This window comes from Crocodylus siamensis, chromosome 7, assembly GCF_052110815.1.
Source record: "Crocodylus siamensis isolate JL-2025a chromosome 7, ASM5211081v1, whole genome shotgun sequence".
In the NCBI taxonomy this organism is placed as follows: Eukaryota; Metazoa; Chordata; order Crocodylia; family Crocodylidae; genus Crocodylus; species Crocodylus siamensis.
Genome location: NC_143401.1, coordinates 38,189,495 through 38,202,060, shown reverse-complemented (window position 1 = coordinate 38,202,060; position 12,566 = coordinate 38,189,495). Strand labels below are relative to the sequence as shown.

Below are 12,566 nucleotides of genomic sequence, written 5' to 3'. Positions count from 1 at the left end.
TCCCTATTTCAATTCTTTAAGATCCAAGTCGTGGCAGGGGGGAAACACAAGGATAGAGCGGGTACTCAACAGACCTGCTGACAAAGTGGTACATTGATCGGGAACTCACATGGCGGGCGGAATGTTATGGAGGCTCAGGTGCCAGCAGATGTGCAACAGATGCAGAACCTCATGCTGAGACTTCTCCAATGGACAACAGGCTCAGTTAGAAGAAATGGTGGGAACGCGGAGCCAGGAGATGCAGCTGTAGGCCCAGCAGCAGGACCTGTGTGAGCAGACTGCTGCCATGCAGATCTTCAGCGTACGAGAGGGGGTCGGGCCAGGACTGCCCTGGATGATGAAGAAGGATGATGCGGAGGCCTACTTAGAGGCATTCAAATGGGTGGCAATGATAGAAAAATGGGATCCAGAGGGTTGGGCTGTAAAATTGGGGCCCCTACTCATTGGCCCAGCCCAGGCTGCATATCGAGCCCTCAATAGGACTGAGTTCTGAGACTTTGAGAAGGTGAAAACTGCAATACTATACCAATTAGAGATCTCCCAGGAAACATACAAGTGTAAGTTCCGGCCCAAGAAGGGACCCGAAGGAAGCCGACCATGACTGACAGTTCAGTCACTCAGGGACCTAGCAGACCGACGGCTAAGACTGGAGAAGCACACATCTCAGGAGTTAGTAGATAAAATAGTGCTCAAACAATCTGTAACAGACCTCACAGGTGGTACCCAACGCTGGGTCTGGTGCCATCAACCTAAGACAGTCAAGGAGGCACTCCTCTTGGCAGAAGACCATGCCACTGCGGAAGCAGAAAGAGAAGTACCCTGGAAAGAGAGGAACAGTGGGCCTGCTCCGGCCACCAAACCAAACAACACAATCCCTCCGCAACAGGGAGAGTCTATCCAAAGAGAAATGGGCACAGGAGGTTACCCAGAAGTAAGATGCTACCAATGTGAGGAAAAAGGCCACATTTTCCGCTTCTGCCCGGGGATGGCCTGGGACCTCGGTCCGGGAATGGAAAAGCATGATGAGAGGTTGGACTGCAGTTTCAGCTGCCATCAGGGCCCAGGTCAGAGGAACAAGCCAGTAATGGAAGTGTGAGTTGGGGACACAATTATCCCAGCTATAGTAAATACAGGATGCTACCAAACCATGGTATGGGGTGATTTGGTACCTTCGCATCTAGGGAGCCCCAGCACACCAGTATCCATGATATGTATGCACGGCGCAGTCTACACCTACCCATGGAAAAGACTGGAACTGTCTGTATTGGGAAAGACAGAAGAAATCCGGGTGGGGGTAGCCAAATCCCTGCCCTGTCCAATGCTGTTGGGGATGGATTGGCTGTATTTGGGCAAGGTAGTACGATGCCAGATGCCCAATGAACACAGGAAGGGAGAAGGAAGACTCCAGACCCTTTGTTTTGGGGGCATAGAAGAAGACTTGGACTTAGATTGGATGATGGAGGAAGGTAACTTTCGTCAAGAACAATGGGATGAGCCCTGCTTCCAGAACTTATGGAAAGCCCAGCAGGAAGAGAGGGAGGGAGCAGCAGGGGCAACTCCATGACCTCCCCGCACTCCATGCTACGAGGTAAGAAGAGGCTTACTCTATTGGGTGGAAAGTCAGGAAGAGGGGGGAGAGACAGCACAGCTCCTGGTGCCCCGGAAGTAGTGGAGAGGGTTGTTACTGGTCGCCCATACCTTGCCTATGGGTGGACATCTGGGGCGTGATAAGATAGAGGCCAGACTCCTGCAAAGAGTTTTTTAGCCAGGCATATATAAGATGTCAGAAAAATTCTGCACAGAATGCCCTGAATGTCAGAAGATGGAGGGGGGCGTGGGGTGGTAAAGCCAGCAAGAGTTCCCTTGGTGGCCCTGCCCCTGATTGGATACCTGTTCAACTGGATCGCCTTAGACATAGTGGGGCCCTTCCCATGTAGCCAGGCCAGATACCAGTTTATACTGGTAATTATAGATTATGCAACCAGGTTCCCAGAGTCAGTGCCATTAAGATCAGTGATGGCCACAGTCATAGTTATGGTCTTATTGCGATGGATTGCCTGGGTGGGCATACCCCGAGAAATCTTAACGGACCAGGAAAAAAAAATTATGTTTAAAGTGTTAAAAGGAGTCTGCCAGGTATACTAAAGATCAAACAATTATGCACCTCATTATATCATCCCCAGACAGACGGGCTAGTAGAGAGATTTAATCGTATCCTTAAAGGTATGCTCCATGCCTGCATACAAGAAGACCCTTGGGAATGGGACGCCCTGTTGGACCCGTTACTATTTGCAGTGAGAGAGGCCCCCCCAGGCCTCCACGGGGTTTGCCCCATTTGAACTAGTGTATGGGCATAGTCCACGAGGGTTGCTGGACCTTATTTGCAAAGAATGGACCCGAAAGCAGATGGATCCGTCCCTGCCCCGAGGGGCTGAGGAATTCTGGGAACGACTTCAAAAAGCCCAAGAGATAGCCCAAAGGCACATCAGTTAGAGCCAGCCTGTTATATAACTAAGAATTATACTGCAGATGAATCAAGATTCAGTTAGTGAATGACAGCTTGACCTTAAATGAAAATGTAATATAAATGAAAACTGCTAAAAATGATGCTAAAACGGCAAAAATTTTCACTAAGTATTTCTGTTCCGTTTTGAAAGAAGTTGTGTGATGTATTCAGAATTTGTAATAATGAAATGAGTACTTTTCAATCCAACAATAAACAGACAAGTTATTAGGCAAAAAAACAATGGAAGCAAGAAACCTAATTTGTTTTAGCATGTAACAAATTATTAAAGGAATTCCGTTATATGGTTTCCTGTGATAGAATAAGACTGGTCCAAATGACCCAGGTGGCGACTTCCAATCGTATGTTCTTAAATATGTTTAAATTTGCTGAACCGGATAGCCTGCATGAAAAACTTGGCTGAAGCATTCTCTGAATCATCAATGTTGATATATAATAAATTTTGGACTACAGAGGAAGTTACAATGGACTGGAAAAAAGCAAACACAGTGCCAATATTTAAACACAATAAACAGGGTAGCTTAATAGCCAGTTAGTTTTGACATAGATCCCAGTCAAAGTCATGGAAAGTTCAATGCAATCAGGGGGAAAAAAGATAGTAGCATAATTAAAATTAATAAATATGATTTTATACAAAATAGCCCCTGGAAGTCAAACAAACGTCCATAGTTTTGTTTTATTATTATAATTATTATAGAAATTTGATTGGTAACTGCATTGATCTAAGATATTTACACTTAGACCTTCAGAATAGCTACCTTGGCTGCCTAATTCTCATTGTCTAAAGTAACTTTCAATGAAACTGAGGATCCTAAATCAGTTACACATTGTAATGCAGAATGGACTAATATCAAACTTCAAAAATCTGGGAGTCAGACTTTGTAGTGCACTTAATTTTGAAGCACATGACAGTCTGACTAAAAATCAGCACTATCAAATCAATAAAGCATATGTATAATGGTTTTTAAACTGGCTGACTGGCAGATTTCAAAAAAGTAATTGTAAACAGGAAAGAAGTCACCCAAGAGAGAGCTTCTATTGGGATCCCAAAGGGATTTATATTTGGCCCAATTGTTTTCAGTACTTTTATCAATTACCTTTAACAGCATGTAATTAATTGCTTATAAAATTTGCAAATGACATAAAACTGGTGTAGAAGTAGGTTTTCATAAGGATTGGTCAGGTTGACAGAGTAAGCTGGGCTGCTTGGTTAGACAGGCATCATTCAAAGAACAAAGATATTAATACAGACAAACACAGTGTCATGGATCTATGAATGAAGGCCGTGTAGATGAAATGGGAGCCCTAAATTGAAGCTGTGAAATACCACTTCAATTTAGGGCCCCTTAAACCCCCGTGTTGTGTACACACCCAAACTTACTTGCCTCTCTGGCAGTGGGGAGGGGAGGGCAATCTGCCGGTCGGCAGAGCAGTCCCTGGACTGTGGAGGGGCTGGTGCTTTCCTCCACAGCAGTGGTGGCACCCCCCGCCCCCAGACAGCATCTGCCCACAGGGACCCAGCTCAGGTGGTCCTGGGAGGCACCACAGCTATGGCGGGAAGCACCGGGGCCCTGTGCAGCTCAGGCAGGCAGCCAGGCTCCAGGGGAAAAAAAAGAGATCTTGGGTGGAGCCTGCCTTCCCAGGCTGCTGCCAAGCTGCCTGCACAAGCTTCCACCAGAGCCCCTGAGCTGCAATGAGCCCAGTGCTTCATTCTGTGGCTGTAGGGCAGCAAACTTAAACTTCTCAGAGGGGTTTTAGTTTGCCGTGCCCCAAGACATTTATCCCAGAGTCCCAGAATCCCAGAGTGCTTTTCACATTACACTGCTGAATTTGCTACACCGGCTGGAATTACTGTGCAATATGCTGCCAATGTGTGCAAACACCAAAACCATTAAAGCGGTGCAAAAGCATTTAACCTGCTTTAAAGTGTCATGGACACATGCCCCTCATTTTGTCTACACATGGCCAAAGAATGCAGGTTGTTGTTTATGAGATGGAATTGTGTGGAAAGCAGCAGCTCGGAGAAGAACTTACAGAGTGAATGACCAACTTAATGTGAGCATGATGCAGTATTTAAGAAAATATTGAGTAGTCCTTAAATAAGAAAGGGAAATTACTGCAGTACTGTGTCCTGTCCTAGTGTCCAAACTTTAAGAAGGGTGTTGACAAACTGGACAGAAGCTACAAAAATGAATTATGATGTCCGAAGGTCCTGTTTACCATGCAAGACTATTTTGTTGAACTGAACTGAACTGAACTGATCCAAGACAGACTGTAAAAACTTAGGTTTTCCCTGGATGAATGCTATCTATAATTCTCTTTGTTTACTTAGTTTTGTTTTTCTACCAGCCTGAATGCATTGAGTTAAATGAAAGGAGACTTCAAAGAGGTTGCTAAAGAATTATGCAGAAAAGGTAAACCAGTGGCATAGATAGATAAGTCAGGTTCAGCTATTTCAAAAGAGCTAAGATAACAATGGCTGGATACAGCCAGGGTTAGAATGGCTTAGCCTTCCAAAGGCTAAGCTCAGGCATAAAATGAGCCACAAATCTGAAACAACGTAGGAAAAGAAAGGGACTTATGTGGCACAGACAAAGGCCATGTACAGACATTCCATTTCTACTGCTCTCCCAGTAGAAACCACAAGTGTACAGATATTCAGGGTTTTTCTCCTAGAACAAAAATGGCCACACTAAGAGAAAAATAGCCGAGGAACAACCAGGTATAAATGGCTTCTGGGATAACAAATTCCTTTGCATGTACCTTCTAAGACAATCTGCAGCACAGTTCTCCAGAATCCCAGAGTGCTTCCCTCCTAGCTGCTCCCCTCTCCAGGTCTAGGGAGATCTCACTTGGTTTGGATTCAAGTGCTACAGCTGAGCAGGGAGCAGAACAGTGACCCCTTCTCAGTTCCCACATTGTGCAGCAGGGAGACGTCTGTGAGGCAGTCTGCGTCAGCCACTCAAGGCTGCCTGGTGCACCACTGTCATCTGTCTCCAGGCAGACTGGGAGCCTGCAGAGTATACTGAGATGTGTGCATAGGGGCCCCATGGCTGTACAGTGGCTCGGCATTCAAACATCTTGGGTACATTATTCTACCAGGATGATAAACCCAGGAGAATTCTCCCAGACCATTAGAGCTCAAGTATGCAATCAAAGGGAGCATGTTGCAGGTAGTAAAGGCTATTTTTCTCAACTTTGAGAGAAGAAATGCATCAGATCTGCCTGAGTACAATTAAACAGTGAGATTAAATGTATGAGAGAATAAGAACACTTTCTTTATTTTGTTTTATCCTTAAATCATGTAGGCTTTATAACTTTGGGCAAAGTATGATTTTTTTTTGAAGATACTGTTTTTGAGTCAATGCAATCACCTGCTGTTATAGGCTCCAAGAGACAAACCTTTGCAAGGTTAAAAGCCATTGGGACCAGCTAAAGTAATTATGATGGTACCCAGAGGGCTTTAACCGAGGACTTGGTTGAAGAGTGGATAAATATTATATCTAATTCTTTTTCTTTACCTAGGAGAGTTAAAGGTCTTAGCCATGACATCCTGTGAGAGGGCAATACTCAGACTCCAAGAAGGGCCAGCAGTTCAGCTAGACTGTTCACCTTGACAAAGGCCTAAAAGTAATTTGATCACACTCTGTAACTATGTGGACAGATTTCTGATAATAGAAGATTTAAATCTAGCAAACAAATGCATGAGATAATTTGATCCAAAGATCTGACATTAAGAACAGATAGAAAATAAAGCTAAAAACGATTAAGACTAGAAATGAGATAAACACTTAACAGGAAGCATGCAGAATCATTGAACAGATTGCATTGAGTATAATGAATTCTCCAGCTCTGATTTTGGTAAATCAAGTGTGAGTGCATCTAAAAACAATGTGCTCTAACTTAACTAGAAGTTACAGGATTGAATCAGGATGCATTTCTATTTAAGCCAACGCAGATAGTCATACTAGTTTTTCTAGCCTTAGAGCTATACTACTGCAAGAATGTCCATCTGAATAGTTTCACATGCTCATTTTATGGGAGCCAAAGACATCTGACATTTTTTTCTAATAATGTTAAAATATCCATTTATTTTTTAAACAGCTCCTTAATATGGAAGAGGGGTTTCTCTCTTGATAGTCACCTAGAGCAGGTATTGGCAACTCTGGCCTGTGACTTGGATCCAACATACAGAGCCATTGGATACAACCTGCAGAGCCAGAGGGCCTCAACAATGCCACAGCTGAGCAGTGGGGACAAGAAGCTATGATGACAGCTCCAGGTTCTAGCACCAGCCCACCTCAAACCTAAGCTGGGTTCTTCTGGCCCAGTGCTAGAAAACACAGCTGACTTTTGGTCTAGACAACATGCAAAAAACTGGCCCAGCCAAACTCAGTGATAAAATCCTGATGCCATATTATCATGGAGACTACGGTCTCAGAACCTGATACAATGTCATATTCTGGCCATGAAAAAGAAATTGAAGCTGGAAATTAAAAATGAGATGCTAACTATCAGATAAATGAGGCTCTGGAGTAGCTTCCCATTGGCAGTTGATACATTCATGAATGTGACTATATGATGTGGTTGTCTGTGATAGAAAGGTTCTTAAACAATGACTAAGGAGGCTTCTTCCAGTCTTGTGTTCTTGTTTCTAGGACGAATGTATTAATTTAGAACAGAAGTGATGACCTTTCTAACATTAAGTAATTGCTTATTCCTTGAGTAGCTCTGTTCACTTCTGCCTTCATTTCAGTTTGAATTCAGTGGACTAAGCTCAAGCAGTAAAATACTATTTATTGTGAACAAGGTTACCTACCAGTATCTGGCATTTACATTGTAACTGAGACTTAAGAATCTGTGTCAAAGAAAGATAAGAAAGAACACAAAAACAAACCAGGATAAAACTTTCTGTTTTATCCAAATAAGAAAAATACTTCTAAATTTTTTTTTTGGAACAAGTGGGACTGCATTCATAATTTGGGTCATAACTTAAAAACTAGACACACTTGTAGTTAAAATGATTTTTTTTTTACTTGTTCCTTCACAGAATTCTTGTTTTATTGTGATAATGTGTCAAACTTAAAATTCATACTGCACATCGTGAAACTTAAAACATATTACACTGTTTGTCTAGCTAATTCTTTTAAAAAAGCATGCAAAGGACAAATGGAAAAGTAAATTCTAATGCTAAATTAGAATAAAGAAAAATGAAGTCCACAGTTACTTGATTTACTTCCAGTTACAAAACAAACCGATAAAGAAGTTTTAAAATAAGTTTTCCATAGTATAGAAAACTGACAGAGGAATAACTTTATTACCACAGCATTTACCTGCTGTTTATGGAATAGTAAAACATAAATTAAAAAATATATATATCTTCATATTTATTCCTTGAAACTATTAAAGTGATAGATAGCCCAGCCACTTGTTATCCCCATGAATTATAAGAGATACTGCACATCTCTAACCCCTGTGAATTCACACGGGACAAACTCATGCACATAAACCTACTTTGTGTAGGCAAATGAAGAATTGTGCTTATACTGTTGAAAACAGCTTTACCAATTTGCTAAAGATACTTGTGGTTTTTTAACAGTGGAGGCACTTATATTATGGAGGGGACCCTCCAAGGCAGTGTTCCACACTTCCACCTCACCTTTCCTTTCATATGTAAGTGTAGTATCTTCTGCCTTTTCCCTTTATCCTTTTTCATTTCTTACTCCTAGGATAGAGGAAAAGGAAGGGAATTTCATATCTGAAGCCAAGACCACAGAGATCTGACTTGCCAAGTATTGATGATGGTGGAAGTGAATGATTGGCTGAGTGGGAGTGAATGATTGGTTGGTAGGAGTGAATGATTGACACTGAGACTGAATGATTGGCTCTTACTTTGGCTACTTAGGTTCTCTGTTTTAGTCTCACCTTTAACCTGTTGACTGGATCCCTGGTTATCCCAGAGACTATTGAGGATCTGAAAGGAATTCCCTTCTACATTGCAAAATACCAAACTCCTGTAGCTTCCCTCACAACCTTCCAGTTAGCACCTAGGAGTTTGGCTTTTTGCATTGAATTACAATTGTCCCAACTTTGACTGATTCCAGTGCAACTTGGGGGCTGGAGAAGTTTTAATGCAGGGTCCCGGTGGGCTGCTTGTGTATTAGTTTGGAGTACAAGAATTCACATGGTAGGATACAAGGGGCAGGGCTTTTTCAACAATCAACTATTCTACCTTAACTACTCATGTGCACATACTTGTCCCAAGGTAAGGAGAAGCTGAACTACAATGGTGAAAAGATGGTTTAAACCAGCATGGTTTATCTTTCACTTAATACTCTTACTGCTGGGGAAGATACTGCGCCATAAGCCATTATTATGGAGGTGAAAAACCATAAATCCTCTCTCTACTCTGCCCTTCACGTAAGCTGCAAGAAAGGATTTATACACATATATAATAGAATTAAGGTAAAACCTACGATGAAAGGCAGCAAAAGTACATTTGGCATACTTGTTTTAAAAGACACAAAAATGTCAAATGTCCTGAGAATAAAAACAGTTATCGAGAGATTAAGACATTGTGTTGCCATTTATTGGTAGCCAGACATTTAAGGCCCAAATTTTGCTTCCATCTATTATAATTGTCATCAGTGTTATTTTTATTATTTACTAGTAGTAGTGTCTCACAAGTTTATGGAAACATGTATGGGCAGCAGTAACAACAGCTTATTAACACATAGAGCTAACATAATTTTCTGAAAATGCAGATCTGAAAAAAATAATTCCAAATAGGATTGATATTATCCTGAGAAAACATGCAAAAGGTCTCCAGCTCTCTTCCTGAGAGGCTTTATATAAAATACTTATTGTAGGGGAAGACTTAATCAATAAAGATGTGATCACTTCCTTTTATGTTTAGTGCTTCCAACCCAGATAAATCAACTGGGACAGGGTCAATGTCAGTCAACACAGAAACATACGCATATTAGGAGCCAACCTATTTTCCATCTTGACTCTTACGTTTCTGAAAATTATTTGCTACACCACTACCTTAAAACACACTTTACACTAATTCTCCTTCCACCACAAAAACATTGTACACAAACAGAAAATCAGACAGCTAAGATTTAATGAAAATTATGGACTGAACCAGAGTCTCAAAGGATTGGGATAACAAAATTGTCAAGGAATAATGTCACATATTGACCACTCTGTTGGATTATACAAATAATTATTACTGCTACTAATGAGCAATAATTAATATGTTGTTTGTTATTCCTACCTTTATGGAAGGTAAAGAGAAGTAAAACTACAAATCTTAGTTTATAAGTAATACATTGTGTGTCATCAATGCATACCTGTGAACATGAAGTTAAGACAACTTGTATTAAAAGTGCACCTACATGTATAAAAATACCAATAAATTTATTCTTTTGAAAAGTATAGAAAAGTATTCAAAGCGGGTTACATTTCTTGACAGGTTGGGAGAAAAATATTTGACTTTTGTCCATTATTTTCCTGTTTTCTTGAGCAGGATTTTTGTACCATTTATTGACTCCAGTGGAGCTTTGACAGTTTATATCAATGGATGGATTTCATGCCTTGTTTTTTAAGTCAACACAGTAACATATTTCTAAAAACAACCAGTACAAGAGCAACAGCAGTGCCAACATTGCACTGGCACAGGATGTCCTCGCTGGCGGGGGGAGAGAGAGTGCCAAATCAAAGGGAAGTAATTACATGATAGAACATAAAGGGGCTACTCTGTGCATGACCTGTATCAGGTGCCAAAATACCTGGCTACACCTATGCACACAACACATAATTAAGCAAATGTAATTATCCTTTATGTTCAAGGATTTTGACAAGAAGATTTAAGCAGAGATTTAACACACTGGATAGGGTTTTCTGGTTGCATAATTACTTGGAAACAGTGCAAATATAACAACAACCAAAGCAACGTTATTTCCCAAGTTAACGGAAATGAGTATGAGCAATAAACACAGAAGAAATCTGCTCAAACAATTGAGCATGTTCAAAATATTCTAGGAGTTCTGGCCTAAATTGATTCACTCCACTGTAATGGGAGCCTGTCCATTGATTTTATTGGGTGCTGGCTCTGGTCCAAGCTATATTTCATTGAAATTTCTTACCTGTGCCCAGGAGATAACAAGCTAGAGAACTTGATCAGAACCAAATCAACACACAACCTCTATCTTGCTTTTAAGATCTAGGAAACACATTTCCATTAGAGCTGGCAGTCTCAACACACACACCCATATTTTAGTGGATTAAACCCAATCTCTTTACTGTAGACTATATCACTACAGATAAAGGTCAGACAAAAAGAAAAGCTAAGCCAGACATAAAGCAATCTATACAGAGAGCCATAAGACATAAAATTCTTCAAAAGTCACAGGTATCTCTGGGAGCAGTCATATGAATAGCTTTTCAATACTTCACAAGATAACATAGTAAATATAACCAGTAACCAAAAAAAAAAAAAAAGAGCGAGAGAGAGAGAGGGTGAAACAAACATTATTCCTTAAAAAACAATGAAAAAAACCCTCTAGAAATGTGTTACTGTTTCCAGGTAAAAGAAAGCAATAAGTGGCAGGACATGACCCTTTGTTTTATGCCTTATTGGTCAACCTCTAACTCTACCACTAACCGTACCCCACCCGCCCATATTAACAATTTGCTGTTGTTTAATCAATGATATCCCTTTTAGGAATTCCTTTACAATACCAGCTGAATGGAAAGAGTGAACAAAATGAAAAAATAGCATGTGCCCATGTGGTGCTTTTATAGAAAACAGGAGGTGTAATATATAGTCACATTCTGCCTACTTTGCTCATTGGAAGTATACTCTGATTCCATAAGCAAGTAGTAAGGTACAGCTTCATGTGAACAAGAGGAAAAATCCAAGGCTTGTACAATTGGAAGAAATAAAAAAAAGAGTCTATATTTTGCTAAATATTTAATTTAATTAAACTTTAATAAATATTTTTTTAAAAGGGACCACTTCACAATTGATGCTTTTTTCATCCTATTAAATCATGTAAGTTCATTAGTGGTACAAGCCAGAAAGCTAGAAATGTATGGGATGGATCCCGAATTGTTATGGGTCAGCCCCACTGAGGTAAATGGAACTACGGGGTCCCTTTAAAAATTCTTTTTTTTTTTAAAGTTATTGGGACAAATGGTTATGTTCCAACAAAATGACCTGACCAGCAAGATTTATAGAAGGGATACCATTCTTTAGAAATGATTGAAATGAGCTTCAATAAAATCTCTGACAATAGCAAAGGGTCATCTCTCTTAATAAGAGCTGCCTCCAGCGCATGATAAAGACAGAAGAAAAATATTTGACATACTTGGATCTGACAAGATTGAGTCGGTTTTCGGCAAAAATTGGTCACAGCGGACTCCTTGGTAGCCTTCTTTGCACCTGAGAAAAAGGGGATAAATGACAAACATACGCATGCGGTAGTAGAAGGTTAATTTCAAGACATAAAATCAAATGGAAATGTTGTCACCAAAGCATCATACACTTGCACATTTGTAAATACTGGAGAAATTATGGAATCCAAATCTTGTTGTAAAATAATGGGTGATATAAATAGTCTGAATTAAAAAAGAAAAGTTTTTCCTGTTAATTTTAAGGACAAAATAAACAGATTTTAAAAGTAAATGTTTTAAAAAGAAGAAAAAAAATCCACTAAAAATAGTGGTTTTATGCAATTATATAAAAAACCACTCATTTTTTTCCAGGTTTATAGAGCCTTCTGTACTTTACCAGACTTTAAAACTACAACTTCTCATTCTTTGTCTTAACAAACCGTGAATAATTACTTTGCCATTAAATTTAAGTTTTTTTCTGTCATGCCAAGAGGGTAGCATGCCTTAAACAATCCTTGTATCTTAACATTCTTATGTCAGCACACGAAGCAACATGCCTATCGTTCTAGTACACTCTAAGTAAGTTTAGGCCCACTCTGCATGTTTATATCTATTATACCTGGTTAATTTCTCAATACATTTA

General features: G+C 40.2%; 1 protein-coding gene across 1 annotated transcript in view; it reads right to left on the bottom strand.

Moving 5' to 3' along the window:
• The window catches only part of NRG3 (neuregulin 3), a 1,079,313-nt gene that overhangs the window by 268,508 nt on the left and 798,239 nt on the right, over positions 1-12,566 (bottom strand). The window contains exon 3 of the mRNA XM_090058267.1: positions 11,899-11,972. Within this exon, the coding sequence (XP_089914393.1) occupies positions 11,899-11,972 (74 nt within the window). The remainder of the gene's footprint in view (positions 1-11,898; positions 11,973-12,566) is intronic.